Genomic DNA, 21,338 nt, shown 5'->3' on the forward strand with positions numbered 1-21,338 from the left:
TGCTTTGAGATGCTTCTGAGAGGCTGTGGCATTGTATAAATTCTCGCCTTTCCACCTTAGTGATTTGCAGTCAGTTCAGAATTTAAATTGAAAGCTTTGTATTTGCAGATGATAAAAATTATATCTATCTGTTTATTCATCTAGTGTCAATAGTGACTTAGTGTTAGCACTCTTGCCTCTGAGTCAGAACAATATGGATTCAAGACCCACTCCAGAGACTTGAGCCCATAATTTAGACTAAGACTCCTGATGCTGTACTGAGGGAATGCTGCACTGTCAGAGGTGCCATCTTTTGGATGAGATGTTAAAACGAGACCCTTTCTGCCCTCTCAAAGTGTGAAAGATCCCATGTTGGTATTTAGAAGCAGAGCAGGGGAGTTCTCCTCAGTGTCCTTGCCAACATTTATTCTTCAACCAACATCACTAAAAATCAGTCTTTGTTCGTGGGGCCTTCCTGTAAGCAAATTGTCTGCTGCGTTTACTACTTTACAACTGTGACTAGACCTCAAAAGTAGTTAATTTGTATGTAAAGTGCTTTGGGACATTTCGAGGTTGTCCTATATGTATGCAAGTTTTTTTTAATGTAGCTATTAAAAGACAGTAGCTATGTTCTAAATAAGCTTTATTGGCAAGTAATGCATGACAGCAGCATTGCCAACAAATTCCTATGGGCTCTAGGACCCAGGTGCAGCAGTTTAGTATTAGGTATTTAATCACTTTAAGCCTTTGTACATCTCCTGAACTCTGTGTGTGTCTGCGTGAGTGAGTGTGTGTAATTTTGCTCCAGCAGGTGGGGATGTGGTGCTTTTTGGAATCTGCAGCTGTAGCTCCAGGCTTGGTGTCAGCGAGTAGATCGCCAGTCGACAGCCAAGAGTGCCAGGGTTGTTCTCTCACACAGCACTGTTATTGACTTCATCCAGTAGGAGAGGAACGGAGACAATCACAAACGGCCAGTGCTTCACTGCAGACCCGAACGGTGTGCTCCCAGTGCCAGCAACCAAAAAAGCACAGAGAGAGAGCGAGGGGGAAGAGAAGGAGAGAGAAAGAGAAAGCATTCAGTTAAAAGCCACGATCACCCGTCTCTGCTCCGACTTTACTAAAGGGAAATTTACAGATTAATTTGAGGTGTCAGTGCAAAGGATGAAAATCCGGCCACATCAGAGGATAGATTTAACATGTTAAAATCTTGTTTTTTTTTTAAAACACAACCATTGACAACTTGAAGACATCGGGAAGAATTGATTGTGCATAAACCTTGTTAATCTTCTGCAAGATTGTGGATTTTTTTTGTTGTTGAAACGAACGCAATGTCTGGGCGGACCAGAGCACAGGAGTCGGGGCTGCATTGGAAAATGTCCCACACCTCAGGCAAAGAAGGTGTCAGACAGATTAATAGGACAGCCAGCAGTGATGGGACTAGTACCTGCTCCAGACTTTACCTTGCCTTTATATTAATACTACTCACGCTGACACCGCGAGTGGAGTCTTCCTGGTGGTAAGTCCGATTCATTCAAAATCATGACCAAAATCACTCCCGCTTGTTTTGTTGACTGGTTTGCGGGATGGGGAGCCCTTTTATTTCAAGGTGGTCTCCGTTTTGCAAAAAAGAATATAGAGGTGCTGGAGAAGGTGCAAAAGAGATTTACTAAGATGATACCAGAAATGAGAAGTTATAACTCTCTGAAAAGATTGAACAGGCTGGGGATCTTTTCTCTGGAAAAGAGAAGGCTGAGGAGTGACCTAATCAAGGTCTTTAAAATTATGAAGTGTTACGATAGGGTAGATGTAGAAAAGATGCTACCACTTCTGGGAGAGACCATATAGGGGCCATAAATATAAGATAGTCACCAGTAAGTCCAATAGGAAAGTCAGGAGAAACGTCTTTACCCAGTGAGTGGTGAGAATGTGGAACTTTCGAGTTGGTAGTTGAGGCTAATAGCATAGATGCCTTTAAAGGGAAGCTGGATAAACACATGGGGGAGAAAGGAATAGGTTATGCTGATAGGGTGAGATGAAGTAAGGTGCAAGGGGGCTTATATGGAGCACAAGCACCAGTTGGGCTGAATGGCCTGTTTTTGTGTTGCAATTTCTATGTAATACTTTGTGATGTTTCCAATTCCTGTTTGAACCCCTCTCAATCCCCTTTCCACCCAGCTCACAACACCATGATCCCCCTGGACAAAGTCATAATTATCATGCTCTGTGCCTGGGACGGTGGTTATCCTTCCTAATCCTCCCAACCTTTCTGCCCTCAGCTATGGCTTAGTTACCTCCAAGTCAGAAGGTCATAGGTAGACTCCCACTTCAGAGATTCACCTCTCATATGAGACGTTAAACTGAGGCCCTGTCTAGTAGATGTAAAAGATCCCACAGTACTATTTCGAAGACGAACAGGGACATTCTCCCTGGTGTCCTGGCTAATATCTATTGCTCAACCAACATTCACAAAAAAACTGATGGCCATGATCACATTACTGTTTGTGGGAGCTTGCTGTGCACAAATAGGCTGCCGTGTTTCCTGCATTACTACAGTGGCCACTTCAGAAGTACTTCATTGGCTTTGAAACGCTTTGGGATGTCCTGAGATTGTGAAAGGTGCTATAAAAATGCAGTTCTTTCCTTCCTTGCTGCAGTGTTCGTCACTGCCGACCCTCCTCCAACATGGCTTCTCGGCTGGCGGCTATGTTGGGTTACCCCTGGATGGTTCCACCCCCACCCGTGAGAACAGAGCCCAAACATCTCTGGTAACAACTCCTCTACTGCATTGTCACTTCTGAAAATCTCCCCAGTTCCCCAAGGTTCCATCCCTCGCACCCCGCAACCTCCGCCCTCACCCCCCACCCAGCCCTCTTCCTTGCCCATACGTACTGCTTTGTGAAATCATTTGCAAGCATGGAGTTGGCTTGTACATGTACCTGACAGGCATCCACTGCTACATTAGAGCTAGGATGATATCAGGAAGCAGAAAGGGTAGTGGAAATTCCCAAAAAAGCCGTTGACGCCAGGGGTCAATTGAAAATGTCAAAACTGAGATTGATAGATTTTTGTTGGGTAAGGGGATTAAGGGTTATGGAACCAAGGCGGGGAGATGGATAAGATACAGATCAACCATGAGCTAGCTGAATGGCAGAACAAGGTCAAGGGGCTGTATGTCCTCCTCCTATTACTATGTTTCTATGTAAACCCCGTGACCACCTCTCTACTGTCGGACTTGGACAGAAAGCTGTCAATTAGTTGGAATTTCCTCCAACAGAACATTAGGAGGATGGAATCCACTTTTTTTGGCCCCCGTCAACTCCCTCTGTTCCTCTTTCCCAACCTCTCGCTCAGCTGAACCAGAATGCTAAAAATCATGTTGTCCTGTTCTCCCCACAGATGAGCTTCAAACCCCCACACCTTGTCCAACAGCAAGACCAGCTATTGACACCGCTATTATCTCACTGCCCTTGTCCCTATCTTAGCCACTCTACTACTGAAAACCTTACCTATGCTTTTGCCAGCTCTGGATTCAATTTCTCTAATGTCCTCTTCACTTCCTCCCCCAACTCGCCACGCGTTGTCCTCTGTTATACTCCAGGAAGCCTGGTGGCGAAAGATAGAGCCGGAGCCAATCTTTATGCACTTTTATAGGCTTTTATTTACAGAGATACACATTACAAACATGCACCTCCTAGCCCAACCACCATAGTTTCAGACTGTTCCTATGTAGAGGAGCACAAGTGAATCCCCAGTTAATGCCCACCCCACCTAAATACAATTAAACACACTTAATATACAATTAACATCCTCCACCTCCCTTGTCCTTCTCCCTTTTGCTCCTCTGTTCCCCTGTTTTCCACACACATGTCATCCTCTAATACCACACCCCATTCTCCACTCTTCACTGTCTCTCACTAACACTCACTCACCGCTTACTCCTGGTCTCATTGACCTACACTCTCTTGACTCCCAACACACCAAGGTTAAAATTCCTCCACCACCTTGCCTCACCATACCCCTGCAGCACCCTCTTTAAACCCCTCCAATACTGTCATAGGTCTTCTCTTAAGAACCTACTTCCTATATTTTCACTCAAGTCTTCATTATCTCCTCCTCAACTCTCTACCCATGACTTGTTTTCTGTTGTTTTAAACCCTCCTTATCTTATTTTCTTTTCTCTCATCCCCTCATCATAAAACGTTTTGAAATGTATCCTAAAATAGTGATACAAGATGCAAGTAATTATACTTTTACTTGTTGTTTTGAGGCAGGATCCTTTTAATTAAAATTACAGTACAGCCCCTTTAATTAAAGCGTATATTTCCCAGCCTCAGAATCTAGCCTCAGGGATCAGTAGAGGATTATCGACAATAGAAACACAGCCCGTAAACCTCCTTGATGTCCTTCTGTTTGTGTATAATGCAGTATCAGTATAATCTGCACCCCCAACTGGGAGACTGAATTCCAGGTTATTTGAGTGATAACCCAGTATCTGATGTTGCTCTTAGTTTCGCAGCAGTAAACCATTGAGGCAGAGTTTTTCCAGCCCAGTGGAGATGGCTTTGGAGGCGGAGAGGCAGGAAAGTTGCACTAAAAAGCTTCAGACCGGCTCCCCGACGTGCTTGCACCACCTCACGCTTTTCCGGGGGGCAGGTGTACAGCAGCATTGGCAACCCGCGTGGCAGCGGCAGGAATGCAATCAAGTTAATTAAGGAGCCACTGAAGGGAGATTATTGCAGCCGCACAGTAATTTTGTCAGCGTCGCGTGGGCCCCCTGCTCTGTCCATCCTCTGGCAAATGAGGAGGTTGAGGCTGTGTTACAGCTGAAGGAAATCTAAATGTTTCCAGCAGGAAAACAGCAAGCTGCTGTTTGCCCATGTCACAGCCTTGCTATTAAGTGTGGAATTCCTAGAGGCGGGAAGTCTCCGATTGTCACAGGCTCCTCTGATACTGATGGCAGCTCCAGTGCTTCCCTGCCGCTCCTGCTGCCTGGGCCTTAGCAGCACGCCTGCTGACCGCACAGTGACGGCTGCCGCCTCCCTCACTGTGGGCCACACGGTCTGCAATTCCCGTCTCCGGAACCTGACCTGCCATCCCTAACTGGCCACCTCATATAAAATTCAGCACTGCCACACTGAGTAGGCTCATGACCCGGAAATAACCCCGACATCAGGTTCCCGATCTTCAAGGCAAAATCTACTCGAGTCCTGCTGCAGTTCCTTCCCATCTGATTGAATAACCTCAACACTTTCTATTTAGAGACGAGTATCATTTAGGTTCATGCCATTTAACTGAAGAAAACCATAACATAAGAAATAGGAGCTGGAGCAGGCCATTTGGCCCCTCGAGCCTGCTCCACCATTCAATAAGATTATGGCTGATCAAATTGTGGCCTCAACTCCACTTCTCTGCCTCCATAACCCTTGACTACCTTATAGTTCAAGAATCTGACTATCTCAGCCTTTAATATGACCCAGCCTCCACTGCTCTTTGGGATAGAGAATACCAAAGATTCACAATCCTCGGAGAAAAGAAATTCCTCCTCATTTCTGTCCTAAATGGGCAATTCCTTATTCTGAATCTATGCCCCCATGTTCTAGATTCCCACACGAGGGGAAACATCCTCTCAGCATCTACCCTGTCAAGCCCCCTCAGAATCTTATATGTTTTAATAAAATCACTTCTCATTCTTCTAAACTCCAATGGGTATCGGCCCAACCTGCTCAACCTTTCCTCATAAGGCAACCCCTTCATCCCACAAATCAACCTAATGAACCATCTCTGCACTGCCTCCATTGCAAGTGTATCCCTCCTTCAATAAGGAGACCAAAACTGTGTAATAAAAGCAAAATACTGCGGATGCTGGAAATCTGAAACAAAAACAAGAAATGCTGGATTCACTCAGCAGGTCTGGCAGCATCTGTGGAAAGAGAAGCAGAGTTAACCTTCTTTGAAGGGTCACTGACCCGAAACGTTAACTCTGCTTCTCTTTCCACAGATGCTGCCAGACCTGCTGAGTGAATCCAGCATTTCTTGTTTTTGTTTGGACCAAAACTGTGTGTTGTACTCTAATACCCTGTTCAGTTGTAGCAAGATTTGCCTACTATTGTACTCCATCCCCCTTGCAATAAAGGCCTATATTCCAATTGCCTTCCTTATTACGTGCTGTACCTTCATGCTAACTTCTTGTGTTTCATGTACGAAGACACCCAGATCCCTCTGAACCGAAGCATTCTGTAGCCTCTCCATTTAAACAATATTTTGCTTTTCTATTCTTCCCACCAAAGTGGATAACCTCACATTTTCCCAGATTATACTCCATCTGTCAAAATTTTGTCCACTCACTTAACCTATCTATATCCCTTGGCAGGCTCTTGTGTCCTCCTCACAACTTGCCTTCCTACCTATCTTTGTATCGTCAGCAAATTTGGCTACAATACACTCGGTCTCTTCATCCAAGTCATTAATATAGATCCCTCTGCCATCCCATTGGTTGCAGCTTGTCAATCCAAAAATAAAACATATATCCCAATAATCTGTTTTCTGGTAGTTAGCCAATCTTCTTTCCATGCTAATACATTCCTTCCAACACCCATAAGGTCTTATCTTGTGTAGCAACCTTTAATGTGGCACCTTATCAAATGCCTTTTGGAAATGCAAATACACTACATCTACTATTCCCCTTTATCCACCCTGCTTGTTACATCCTCAAAGAACTCTAATAAATTTGGCAAACACGATTTCCCTTTCATAAAACCATGTTGATTCTGCCTGATTGAATTATGATTTTTTAAATGTCCTGCTACTACTTAATAATGGATTCCAGAATTTTCCCAATGATGTTAGGCTAACTGGCCTATAGTTTCCTGCTTTCTGTCTCTCTCCTTTCTTGAATAGGGAGCGTTACATTTGTGGTTTTCAAATCCACTGGGACCTTTCTAGAATCTAGGGAATTTTGGAATATTACAACCCATGCATTCACTATCTCTGCAGCCACTACCTTTAAGACCTTAGGATTCAGGCCAGCAGGTCTAAGGGACTTGTCAGCCTTTAGTCCCATTAGTTTGCCTCGTACATTTTCTCTCATGATCATAATTGTTTTAAGTTCCTCCCTCTCTTTTTCTCCCTGATTTTCTATTATCATTGGGATGCTTTTTGGATCTTTTACTGTGAAGACAGATAAAAAAACAGTTGTTCAAAGTGTCTGCCATTTCTGTGTTTGCGATTATTAATTCCCAAATTTCATCCTTTTAGGGACCAACGTTTACTTTAGCTACTCTCTTTTTATATACACGTAGAAGCTCTTACTGTCTGTTTTTATATTTCTTGCTAATTTACTCTCATAATCTATTTTCTTTCTTTTTTTTGTCATTTTTTTTCTGGTTTCTAAAATCTTCCCCACCTTCAGGCCCATCACTAATCTTTGCAACATTGTATGCCTTTTCTTTCCATTTGATCTTTAATTTCTTAGTTAGCACAGATGGTTCACCCTTCCCGTTGGGTTTCTCTTTCTCAATGGAATATATTTTTGTTGTGAATTATGAAATATGTCTGCCACTGCTGATTTTACTTTTTAATCTATTTTCCTAGTTCACTTTAGCCAGCTTTCTTTTCAATGATTAGCTATGGCTCAGTTGGTAGCAGTCTTGCCTGTGAGTCATAAGGTTGTGGGTTCACGACTCATTCCAGAATTTAAGCATAAAAATCTAAGCTGATGCTTCTGTGGAGTATTGAGGAGGTGCTGGAGTTTAGATGTGACATTACACTGAAGCCCCATCTTCCCTCTGAGGTGTGGGAGCTTGCTGTGCACAAATTGGCTGCTGTGTTTCCTAAATTATGGCAGTGACTATGCTTCAAAAGTACTTCATAGGCTATAAATTGCTTTAAGATGTTTGGTGGCCGTGAAAAGCGCTATACAAATGCAAGTCTTTCTTTCATATCTTTGTAATTGCCTTTATTTAAGTTTAAGGCACTAGTTTCAGACCAAGTTTCTCACCCTCAAACTGAAGTGAAATTCAAGCATATTAAGATCACACTTCCCTAGAGGATCCTTTACTATGAGATCATTAATTAATCCTGTCTCATTACAAACTACCAGGTCTAAAATAGCCTGCTCCCTGGTTGGTTCCACCATGTATTGTTCTAAGAAACTGTCCCAAATACACTCTGTGATCTCGTCCTCAAGGCTATTTTTGCCAATTTGACTTGTCCAATCTATATAAAAGATTAAAGTCACCCATGATTATTGCAGTACGTTTCACACAAACCCCCATCATTTTTTGATTTATATTCTAATCCGACAGTGTAGCTACTATTAGGGGGCCAATAGAGTCATGGGGGGAGTTTTATCCTGGCAGCGTGGGTCTCAACATCCGAAGAAACCCACATCGCCTCTTCTACGGAAGGCCCACCGAATTTAGTGCCAATCAGGCACTTAATTGGACAGTAGCAGGCCTACTATGGGATCAAGGACCCCGGCACCGGAAGTCCCGCCCTTGCAGAGCTGCTGGCCAATCAGAGGCCGGCAGCTGCAGCACCACCACGGAGGTGGTGGCTGCTGCTGGAGGTGCACTCACCAGAGGCCATGGAGCATCGCTGAAACCAGGCCTCAGGTAGGTCAGGGCAGGAGGGGTCCCACGGAGTGGGGGTCATGGATGGCAGGGGACGAGGGGGGTTCAGCAGCAAGGACAGGGTGGTGGCCCTCAGCGGACCACCCCGCCTCCCACCCCAGAGCCGGGAAGCATCCCGCACGGTTTTACGTGCTGTGCTTCTCGTGTGGCGACAGGGCCGCCCACCTCACGGTTAATTGCGGCTACAGCGGGAAGAGGCCCTTAATTGGGTATTAGTTGCCCAGTTAAGGCCTCAGTTGGCGGCGGAGTGGAAAGGCCGTTCACATGTCTTCCCACCCCGGACTAAATTTTGGCTGAGGCAGGATAGTGGCGGGAACTCCCTCGCCACCATTCCACTCGATTTTATGCTCTCCCCGCCTCCAAACCCACCACTGAAGGAGCATAAAATTCTCCCCAAAGAGGCATAGAGTCATTTATAGCACAGAAGGAGGCCAATCAGCCCATCGAGTCCTTCCCAGCTCTCCATGGAGCTATCCCGTCAGTCCCACTCCCCTGCTCAATCCCCATAGTCCTGCAAGTCTATTTCCCTTAAGTGGCCATCCAACGTCCTCTTGAAGTCATTGATTGTCCCTGCTTCTACCATCCTTGTAGGCAACAAGTTCCAGGTCATTACCAGCTGTTGCATAAAATATGCTTCCTCATTCTCCCCTTGCATCTCTTGCCTAAAACTTTCCCCCAATCCTTGTACCATTAGTTAATAGGAACAGTTTTTTCTTGTAGACTACTCCCACCAGTGACTTTTTCCCATGCTATTTCTTATCTCCATCCAAACTGATTCTACATCTTGATCTTCCAAGACCAGACCATTTCTCATCATTGTACTGATCTCATCTCTTATTAACAGAGCTACCCCACCTCCCTTTTCTGTCTGCCTATCCTTCTGAAATGTCACTACCGCTGAACATTCAGTTCCCAGCCTTGGTCACCTTGCAACCATGTCTCTGTAATGGCTATCAGATCATATCCATTTATTTCTATTTGTGTTATCAATTCATCGATTTTTATGAATGTTTCATGCATTCAGAAAAAGAGCTTTTGATTTTGTCTTTTTAACATTTTTCCCTACTTTGACCCTATTTGTTGCTACACTCTTATGTTTGTATGCTCTGTCCCTTCCTGTCACACTCTGGTTATCATTACCCATGATGCTACCCTGCACTATTGCCATGTCCTTTCTCTTTAACTTTCTAAATGTCCCCTCACCTGAACCCTCCCATGCACTATTTAGTTTAAAGCCCTCTCTACAACCCTAGTTATTCAATTTGTCTGGAAACTTGCCCCCAGCATGGTTCAAGTGAAATAAAAACAAGAAATGCTGGGACCACTCTGCAGGTCTGGCAGCATCTGTGAAAAGAGAAGCAGAGTTAACGTTTTGGGTCAGTGACCCTTCTTCGGATCATTGACCCGAAACGTTAACTCTGCTTCTCTTTTCACAGATGCTGCCAGACCTGCTGAGTATTTCCAGCATTTCTTGTTTTTATTTCAGATTTCCAGCATCTGCAGTATTTTGCTTTTATTTTATGGTTCAAGTGAAGCCCGTCACAATGGCACAGCTCCCTCTTTACCCAGTTCTGATGCCAGTGCCCCATGAATTGAATAAAAGCAAAATACTGCGGATGCTGGAAATCTGAAATAAAAATAGAAAGTGCTGGAAATACTCAGCAAGTCTGGCATCATCTGTGGAGACAGAAACAGAGTTAACGTTTCAGGTCTGTGACCTTTCATCAGAACTGGCAAAGATTAGAAATGTAATAGACTGTGAGCAAGTGAGAGGGGGGAGGGGGGAAGAAGCACAAAAGAGAAGGTGTGTGATAGGGCAGAGGGCAGGAGAGATTAAATGACCGAGATGTCACAGAACAAGAGGCAAAGGAAGTGCTAATAATTAGTAAAAAACAAAGCATTAATCCAGAGAGAGTGTTAATGGCAGAATAATGAGCAGTTCTGTCCAAAAGCACAAACATGTAAAACAGGTTAAAGACAGGCACATGGTTAAAAAATAAAGTAAATAAATACATTTATTTAAAAAATTAAAATGGCAGTCATGTTCTGAAATTGTTGAACTCAGTATTGAGTCCAGAAGGCTGTAGAGTGCTTAGTCGGAAGATGAGATGCTGTTCCTTAAGCTTACATTGAGTTTCACTGGAACACTGCAGCAGGGCAAGGACAGAAATGTGGGCATGAGAGCAAGGTGGTGAATAAAAATGGCAAGCAACCAGAAGCTCGGGGTCATGCTTACGGACTGAGCGGAGGTGTTCCGCAAAGCGGTCACCCGATCTGTGTTTGATCTCCCCAGTGTAGAGCAGATTGCATTGTGAGCGGGGAATACAGTGTACTACATTAAAAAAAGTACAAGTAAATCGCTGCTTCACCTGGAAGGAGTTTTTGGGGCTTTGGATGGTGAGGAGAGAGGAGGTAAAAGGGTAGGTATAGCAACTCCAGCGATTGCATGGGAAGGTGCCATGGGAAGGGGACAAGTTGTTGGGGGCGATGAAGAAGTGGACCAGGGTGTCGTGGAGGGAATGATCCCTTCGGAATGCTGACGGGGAGGGGAGGGTTTGGTGGCATCGTGCTGGAGGTGGCGGAAATGGCGGAGGATGATCCTTTGGATGTGGAGGCTGGTGGGGTGGAAAGTGAGGACAACAGGAAGGAACCCTATCATGGTTCTGGGAGGGAGGGGAAGGGGTGAGGGCAGAAGTGCAGGAAATGGGTCAGACACTGTTGAGGGCCCTGTCAATCACAGTGGAGGGGAATACTTGGTTGAGGATAAATTGAATTGAATGAACTGAAACCCATTTCTCCCACACCAATCTTTGAGATACCCATTCAACTCTCTGATTTTATTTACCCTATGGCAATTTGCTTGTGGCTCAGATAGTAATCCAGAGATTATTACCTTTGTGGTTCTGTTTTTTAATTTAGCCCCGAGCTGTTCATGCCCCCTCAGCAGAACCACTTTCCTAATCCTACCTATGTCAAAGAACAAAGAACAGTACAGCACAGGAACAGGCCATTCGGCCCTCCAAGCCTGCGCCGAAATGTCGTTGGTACCTACGTAGACAATGACAATTGGATCCTTTCCCTCCCATTCCAAGTTCCTCTGCAGTCCTGAGAAGATATCCTTAACCCTGGCACTGGGCAGGTAATACAGCCTTCAGGACTCTCAGCTGCAGAGAACAGTATCTATCCCCCTAACCATACAGCCCCCTACTACTACATTCCTTTTAACTCCCCCAACTGGAAGGGCCCTCGTAGCATGCTGCAATGGTCAGTTTGCGCATTCTCCCTGCAGTCCTGCTCTTGTCCACACAAGCTGCAAGAAGCTCGAACCTGTTGTACAAGAGCAAGGGCTGAGGCTCCTCCAATGCTACCTTCTGGACCTCCATACCTGTCTCACTCACAGTCACATCCTCCTGTACATGACCCGGGACCAAATTTGAAGTACTTAATCTAAGGGGTGTGACTGCCTCCTGGAACAAAGTGTCCAGGTAATATTTTCCCTCCCTGATGCATCGCAGTATCCAAATCTCAGACATCAGCTCATCAACTCTGGGCCAAAGTGCCTTGAGCTGCAGACACTTACTGCAGATCACACTGGTGCCCACCAGCTCCCACATACTACAGCTGCATCACATGACCCACCCTGCCATCTCTATTGTATTTTATTTAATTAATTGGTTTTTCAACTTTTGAAATATCACTCAACAGTCTATTTATAGTTTTAATCTAGTTAATAACCTTGTTTAATTTATTAAATTTAGTTATATCTTTAGATTTTTACAGTAACTAGCCCACAGTACTAATTCAACCCTATTTGTTTATATTTATTGTTTATATATTGTTACAGTCAAGTGAGGAGGGGTTGAAGGGCTTCCCTCTTTTCCCTCTCCTTGTTTGACCACAACAGACTTAATTCTTTCTTAAAGTGGATGTACTGGCCAGTTCAGTCGGTGTTTGATTACTTACTTGCTATGATCATAACAAGAACCAATCGGACAGGTTTTCTTGAGTTAACAAAGAAAGAGGTTAATTTTATTATACCTAAACCAAACTAACAAAATAATAAACAATGTGCCAACCTTCACTCTCTCACACACACAAGAGGTTTACACACATACAATTAGGTTACAGAGTGGGGAAAGGTAAATTGGTCGAGTTCGAGACAATAGAAGAAAAGGGGTATACAGTCTGTGAAGTTTGGAGTTTCAGTTGGCTTCTAGCTGAATTCAGTGGTCCTGAGGCTTTTAGTTTAAAGAGGTAGATGGTTCGGTGAGTCTTTTGGAGATAGTGATGTGGATGATTTCCTCTAATGGGATTTCTGGATGTAGCCAGAGTATGCAAAGGTGGTCAGTCAACAGCAGGATTTGAAATCTTTTAAGCTGGAATGGAGAGAGAGAGAGAGAGAGAGAAAGATAGACCCCCACTTGGGTCTGCACGTGTCAGAGTCCAGAAGCTTCTCCTCTGCTGCAGAGAAAACACCAGCTTAAAACCACAGATGGGGAAGGGCTTGTCACATGACAGTCACTCAGTCAGTCAAACATAGCAGTTAGCAGTATCTCTTCTTGCTGAGAGAACAGGTAGTTCCTTTAAACTTCCTGGGTCTTGTTCTTGCTGGGAAATGCAGACATTTTGTCTCTCTCCTCACAAGCATTGCAGTGTAGGATACAGTGTTGCAAATTAGGTGATCATCTTAAGCTGAAAGGATGACTTTGCTGGCAGCTTGTCTTTTAAAATGTCTTTTAAAAAAATATAAATTCAGATCTCCAGCCAGCGGACCAAAGAAAATTATCATTCAACAAAACACATTGCGTAACAATATCAAGCAGCATCTCCTACCCTACCTCACCAAATTCCCATGCTCACCAAATTCTCTTGCGCACAGGTGAAGCTGTTCTGTGCTAATACTCTTATTATTAATCCACTTACTGTTTTACTCACCCCGATTGAAATGTTTAATTTCCCGGCTCTGAGTTTAAAGCAATGCCCTAGTTTAGAGAAAGCAAAAGAGAAACACTCACCAACCTGTCACTTACCTGCTTTCCTGTGATATCAAACTTTGATTTTTCCCCCCCTTTTTTTTGAACTCTTTATTCAAAAGTATTCTGCCTGTTCACAGCCTCGGTCTCACTGACCATTCCACTCCACTCCACTCCCACTGCTGCTCCCAACTGTAATGTAATTTATCTCAGTCTGGGCCTCGAGCCTCAGGCTTTATTTAAGTGCTTCACAGCCACCGGTTCACTCACAGGTCCATCCAGTCCTACTGCTACTCCCAACTAGCGATTTGGACGTTTTAATTTTGTCCTCACTCTGTGTGTGCATATGTGTGTATATATATGTCTGTGTGTGTGCGTGCGTGTGTGTCTGCATATGTCCATAGGTGTTTGTTTTTGTGCGTGTGTGTGTGACCATGTGTGTGTGAGACTCTGTATGTGTCTATGTGTGTGTGAGACTCTGTATGTGTCTATGTGTGAGTGAGACTCTGTGAATGTGTCTATGTGTGTGTGAGACTCTGTATGTGTCTATGTGTGTATGCATGTACTTGGTATTTGGGTGCATTTGGGCTCTCTGTTGGAAGGTCAGTCTATGTTCAGGGTTTATTATAAATTCCATGTTTGGGGTTCATTAGATACATTCCGTGTTTAAGGTTTAGTATTCTTTATTTGGGGGTTTAATGTATATTCGTAATGGGAGGTTTATTATGTAACTTTTGTTAGCGCAGTATTATACATTCTGTGTTTGGCGTTGTCACAATTTGAGATTTTTTTTGACCATTTTTACACAGAAAGGATTTTAAAAAAGAAAAGGTACATTTAACTGATGGGGGTTATAACAAAGTGGGCTTGGACTGATGTGCAAAGGAAATTTCATAGGCTGTAGATTTGGAGAGTGTGTGTTAAAGCCAGACATTGACACCCTTATCCTGGGTCATCAGAATCAACAACAGTGTGCTTGGCATCTCCCCCCTGAGGCTCCCAACAAACATTAACAGTATATGGAGACAGAATGTCCATTCCAACTGAGCTTTGTAGGAATCTAGTTTGAAAGGGAACAGGTGTGGAAGGAGGTTTTCCTAGCAGCTCTTCTGACCAATCTTCTCCCTAGCCCCACCGCATTCCAATAGTGGAGTGAGGGACAAGGAACAGGGCCCAGGTAGGGACAGAAAAGAGGCAAATAAAGACTCACAGGTTAGTAGTGAGGTTGGAAAAAGAGAAAGTTGGAGATGTTGGAGGAACAGTTAGAAGACATTCCTTGACAGTGAAATTCCTTGGGACCCAAACATGTGATTACACCAGAATCATTCACACTGGTGCTCCTCAGAACTGAGCATGCTAGGGTTTTCTAGGTCACTGGGAAAGCATCTAACTAGCAGGGGGTAGGCAGGTAAAAGTGCCACTTAAGGTGCTGCTCTGGTGCCCACCTATCATCCTTGCCCACAACTTTCAGCCTCCACCTAACATTGGTGGGTTTCCCAGCTTCCTCCTGCTCCCTGGAGTCAATCTGTCCTTAGACATATAATTTTTTAATTGCTGTCTTTAGGGATCTAGGCACCTTGTGGGCAATACAAGTGGAGCTCACAGCTGTCCCTTGTAATGGCTGATACATCAGAAGTCATTTAGCTTTACTGATGCCCCCTGATAGGCCATGTCCTAGTCCAATCTAAAATACAAGAACCCCCAGCATCGGGAATCCTTGCCCCTGGTTCTGTCCTCTTGCCACCATTTGGCTTATGAAGGGGAGACAGAGGTTCAATGCCTTACAAGCCAACCAGAGAACTTCCGGAAACTCAACTCTGCCATTTTCCTAGAGCTTCCAATGAGAAAATGCGCCAACTCATTTAACTTAAGTAGGATGACCCATTAATGTGGGGAACGTGGCATATTCTTTATTTTGTATCATTGCGTAAAGATAAATTCTATTGATTGAACCAAGTGAATCAGACCACAACTATGAAATAGAGTACCTTAACAATTCATATTAAGTCTTGTCTCACCGAGTGTGTGCTTACTCTGTTTTCAGTGAGATTATAGACATACTTGGGTATATGGCACGAATACCCAGTTCAGGTCAGAAGGGGATCCTATTGCTATATCCATGGGTGACACTATCATACAAGTAGATATAGGTGAATCAACCCCATTAATAAGGACAATAAGGCCACATATGGGAGTAATTGATGTTACTGAACCCAACAATCTACATCAGACCTGAGTTAGTAACAAGGATTTGTTATGATGTGTTTTGAGAGTTTATTCATTGTGTTTGGGGCTTATAACAATTTCTGTTTTTGGGAGGTTACTATGTATTCACTGTTTCAAGAAATTATATAATTTATGTCTGTGAGGTTACTATATTCAGTATTCAGGGGTACACAAGAACACAAGAAATAGGAGCAGAAGTAGACCATATGGCCAATCGAGCCTGCTCCACCATTCAATACGATCATGGCTCTACGTTCTATATTTGGAATATATTGTACGTTTAGTGTTCAATAAATATTCTGTATTGAGAATGGGGATGCTTTCTGGAGGCTTGTTACAAATTCTGTGTTTGGGGATTGATTACATTTCAATAGAATGCATAATTGAATAGAATGGACCTATGTTCTCTGGAGTTTAGAAGAATAAGAGGTGATCCCATTGAAACATATAAAATTCTTCGAGGGCTTGACAGGGTAGATGCTGAGAGAATGTTTCCCCCTGGCTGGAGAGTCTAGAACGAGGGTGCATAGTCTCAGGATAAAAGGTTGGACATTTAGGACAGTGATAAAGAGAAATTTCTTCGTTTATAGGGCTGTGAATCTTTGGAATTCTCCACACCAGAAGGTTGTGGATGCTCAGTCACTTCAAGTATATTGAAGACTGAGATCGATAGATTTTTAGGCACTAAAGGAATAGGGGACAGGGTGGGAAAGCGGAATTCAGGTAGAAGATTAACTATGACCTTTTTGAATGGCGGAGCAGGCTTGAGGGGCAGTTTGGCCAACTCCTGCTCCTATTTCTTATGTTCGGTTTGGGACATTCATTACATGTTCATGTGGCCTGTTTATTATATATTCTGTGTTTGGACATTTAATACACAGTCTACATTTGGAACATTTATTGTAGACTTTGTGTTTGGGATATTACTCCATGATCTGGAGATTTATTATTTGTTCTGTGTTGGGAGGTGTTTACAATATATTTTGTATTTAGGAGCACTTATTATCTATTCTTCAACGGGAGATATCAGATATCTGATTTTAAGAGAATTTATTATATATTTTGCATTAATGTGTTCATTATATATTCGATGTATGGGATTCTTTATTATATTTTCTACCTTTGGGAGGGGTTATTACACAGTCTGTATTCGGAGGAAGTTATATATTCCATGTTTGGGGATTAATGATATATTCATATTCTATATAATCATAAGAAGGCAAAGTAGAGAGGAGGCCATTCGACCCATCATGCCTGTGCTGACTTTTTGAAAGAACAGTCATTATTTGCCTCACGTCCCTGTTTTTTGTCCATAACCCTGTAAGTTCCTCATCTTTAAGTACCCGTCCAACTCCATTTTAAAATGATTTATGGAATCAGCCTCATCCACCTTTTCAAGTTGAGTGCTCCAGATCCCGACAACTCTCTGAATTAAAATATTTGGAAGGTTCATTATATATTCCATATTTAGAAGTTTAATTATTTATTCTGTGTTGTGGGGGGGTTTTATAGGACACAGATATAAGATAATTGGCAAATAAAAGCCAGGGGTTGATCAAGAGAAATTGATTTAATCAATGAGTTGTTGTGATCTGGAATGTGTTGCCTGAAAGGGGGGGGGGGGGGGGGGGGGGTGGGTGGAAGCGTATTCAATAGTAACTTTCAAAAGGGAATTGGATAAATACTTAAGAGTCATTATGGTGCAGAAGGAGGCCAATTGGCCCATCAAGTCCATGCTGGCTCTCTATCAAGCAATCCAATCAGTCCCATTCCCCCCTTCCATCCCCATAGCTTTGCAATTTATTTCGCTCAAATCCCCATCCAATTTCCTTTTGAAATCATTGATCATCTCCGCTTCCACCACCCTCTTAGGCAGCGAGTTCCAGCTTATTACCACTTGCTGCATAAAAAAGGTCTTCCTCACATCCCCCCTGTATCTCTTGCCCGAGGCCTTAAATCTGTCCCCTAGAAAAGGCAACATTTGTAGGCTAGGGGGTAAGAGCAGGGAGAGTGGGACTAATTGGATAGCTCTTTCAGACAGCCAGCACAGGCAGAATGGGCTGAATGGCCTCCTTCTGTACTGTGTCATTCTATGACTCTAAACAAATTATTTGAAATTGTATTTGGGATGTTGGGACAAAGTGGTGTGATCTAACGGCCCTGGTCTCTCCCACAGGTACATTGGGGCTCTGGGGGCTCGTGTGATCTGTGACAACATCCCAGGACTGGTCAACAAACAGCGGCAGCTGTGTCAGAAGCACCCTGATATCATGCAGTCGATTGGAGAAGGGGCCAAGGAGTGGATCCGAGAATGTCAGCACCAATTCCGACACCACAGGTGGAACTGTAGCACCCTGGCTAGGGACCACACTGTATTTGGCAAAGTAATGTTGCGTAGTAAGTTGGGTTTTTTTCAAAGAAAACTTTCTAGTTTAAAATGGTAAGGAAGCAAAGCTGGAGAAGTGCCCAATGTCTGGATTGAGAAAGGACGTATGCTGATATTAAAATGTCCCCCATTTTAACGTACGTTCCACTCAAACGCATACACAGCTTCATTTACTGACTGGGAGTTGTGATCAGTTTCACTATATATTCAATTGTTAATCTAAATCCTAACTTTAATAGTAACTAGGAGTTCCAACCCTCCAGCATTGTCCTGGATTCTCCAGGAATTGACAATTAATCTTCAGGACACTGCTGTGAAAAATCAAACCATAAAATAATTGTACTTTTTAAAATTTTCTTTGGACGCTTTCATTTATTGGCTATAGAATTATTGGAGACGGGGGAGAAAGCTGTTTGACTGACAATCAAGAATCATGCAATCAGGTAATGAATAGTCTGTTCATTTCCCAATTGGTTTAGGAAGGCTGGAGGTCATGTGATGAAACTCCAGCAATAGGTCCAACCACAGTTGGCAACCCGAATAAATAACAGGGATCGACTCATTTCCTAATGGGAGTGAAATCAATTTCATGGGAATTTCAAAATATTATTCTTTGGATGCTCCAAATAATTTGTGATTTCAGTCGGAGTCTGGATGGGTTACGGTACTTCAGAGTTTAGCAGTGTACAAAGGGACTTTGACGTATTTAATTCCTTCGTGCAGTAATGAAGGATGCTTCACTGCTAACGGTGTTGTCTTTTGGATGAGATGTTAAACCGAGGCCCCATCTGCCTGTTCAGGTGGATATAAATAATCCCTGGCATTATTCAACGAAAAGCAGGGGAGTTCTCCGTGTCCTGACCAACACTGCAACACTAACCAACGATCAATACTGCAGATTGCAGCTTACTTCAGATTAACTGGTCATTTTTTCTCATTGTTGTTTGTGTGATCTTGCTTGGCCATACCATGGCTGCTGTAATTGCCCATATACAACAACTTGCATGTATGCAGCATCCTTAATGTAGAAAAGTGTCCCAAGGTATATCGCAGCAGGTGACTCGGCCCAAAATGGACATCGAAGCAAAATAGGAGACTTGAGGACCTGCGATGAAAAGCTTTAAGGAAGGTTTTAAAGGAGGAGAGAGGAGAGACAACAAGGTTTACAGAGAGATTGCTAAACGTGCAGGGGCTAGCTGTCTAAGAGGCTGGAGTCAGAGCAAGGGAGACTGCTAGGGAGCAGAGGGCTTGTAGGGCTGACAAGATTACAGAGATAACTGTAATGGCTCAAGAAGGAGGCCCACCCTATTTACTGAATGGTAACAAGGTGAGCTCGGGGATGGCACAAGAAAAAATAAAGAAAAACCAGTGAAAGACACAGGATCAGTGACTACACTTCAAAAGTAATTCATTAATTGTACAGCACAATGGAATGTCCCGAGTGGTGCTATATAAATTTAAGTTATTCTTTCTATTAATTGAATATTAGATTCTTGTCCAGCTAGTTCTCCCATTTAAAGTGTGTTTCTATTGTAGCCAAACAGCTGAGTCCAGTGTGGATGCCACAGGTTGTAACCTGGCTGTTTATACTGCACACTGCTGCAGATCTTCTAATTAAAGGCAAATCACAAACACACAGATTCCTGGCTAGAATTGCTGTCTGTGCCTTTTAAGTGTGGTGGTACTGAGCCAACAGCCTGCAGAATACCAACAGCTCGCTGAGACTTGGCCAACACACCACTTCCTGGAAACCGCCTCTTAAAAGGCAATGTCCTGAATTAAAGGGGCGCCATACAAAATATATGTGGCGTTTTAGGAATGAAGTGAAGATCTTCATTCAGGATCTGGGAAGTGGGGTTAATCTCAGGCAGTATTTTATTTTTAAAATTTTATTTTTATAGTGGCGCAGTGGTTAGCACTGCAGCCTCACAGCTCCAGCGACCCGGGTTCAGTTCTGGGTACTGCCTGTGTGGAGTTTGCAAGTTCTCCCTGTGACCGTGTGGGTTTTCGGCAGCTGCTCCAGTTTCCTCCCACAGCCAAAGACTTGCAGGTTGATAGGTAAATTGGCCATTATAAATTGCCCCTAGTATAGGTAGGGGAAAAGGTGGGGATGTGGTAGGAATATGGGATTAGTGTGGGATTAGTATAAATGGGTGGTTGATGGTCGGCACAGACTCGGTGGGCCGAAGGGCCTGTTTCAGTGCTGTATCTCTAAATTAAAATAAAACAAATAAAAGTATTTATTTAGTCTGTACTCACACATAGCCTGCTCAATGTCCAGAGGATAGTTTGAGCAGAGTCTTCTTTACCCCGACAGAAGGTGGAACTCACTACCACATGGAGTGGTTGAGGTGAATAGTATAGGTGCATTTAAGAGGAAGCTAGATAAATACTTGAAGGAGAAAGAAATCGTATACGCTGATAGGATTCGATGAAGAGGGGTGAGAGGAGGCTTGTGTGGAGCATAAACACTGGCATAGATCATTTGTACAGAATGTCCCGTTTCTGTGCTGTACATTCGATGTAATTCTGTATTATCCTATAGTATTTATTCAGGGTCTCTCGCAGAGACTGCTGGGTGAAGAATATCCTGCAAGTTTTAATCTATCAGCCACCCATAAACAAATTAATGACCATTTTGTTTAAAGAAACAGCAACATAACTCATGGGGGAATAAAATCTCAGCTTGCAGTAAATAGGGCTCCTTTCACAGGAGCAAACATCCATACGACAGAGCAAACCTGAGCAGGATATTCAATCAGCTGTGGCCCAGTCTGTACCACAAATCCCTGAAGATTCTTCACACTGAAAGGACAGGTTCTCAGTTACTTCGTCAGGGATTGTGTTGGCTGTGTCTCAGTTGGTAATCCTCCTCCCTCCTAGTCAGGAGATTGTGGGTTCAAGTCTCACTCCAGGAGACTTTAGCCCAAAAATCCAGGCTAAAACTTGGAGTGCTGTACTGCCAGAGGTGTGGACTTTTAATGAGGAGTTAAACCAATGCCCAGATGGGTGTAAAACATCTCATGGCACTATGTTAAAGAAGAGCAGTGGGGGTTTCTACCCAGTGTATTGGTCAATATTTTGCCCGTAAGCAACATCATTAAAATAGACTAATTGATCATTATCACATTGCTGTTTGTGAGA

At 43.4% G+C, this 21,338-nt stretch overlaps 1 protein-coding gene across 1 annotated transcript in view; it reads left to right on the forward strand.

Moving 5' to 3' along the window:
* Positions 1–935: 935 nt before the first annotated feature.
* Positions 936–21,338, forward strand: part of wnt2bb (wingless-type MMTV integration site family, member 2Bb) — a 56,383-nt gene continuing 35,980 nt past the window's right edge. The window contains exons 1-2 of the mRNA XM_068057490.1: positions 936–1,495; positions 17,985–18,205. Of these exons, the coding sequence (XP_067913591.1) occupies positions 1,308–1,495; positions 17,985–18,205 (409 nt within the window). The 5' untranslated portion in view covers positions 936–1,307. The remainder of the gene's footprint in view (positions 1,496–17,984; positions 18,206–21,338) is intronic.

Source organism: Heterodontus francisci, chromosome 25 (genome assembly GCF_036365525.1).
Source record: "Heterodontus francisci isolate sHetFra1 chromosome 25, sHetFra1.hap1, whole genome shotgun sequence".
Taxonomy (NCBI): Eukaryota; Metazoa; Chordata; class Chondrichthyes; order Heterodontiformes; family Heterodontidae; genus Heterodontus; species Heterodontus francisci.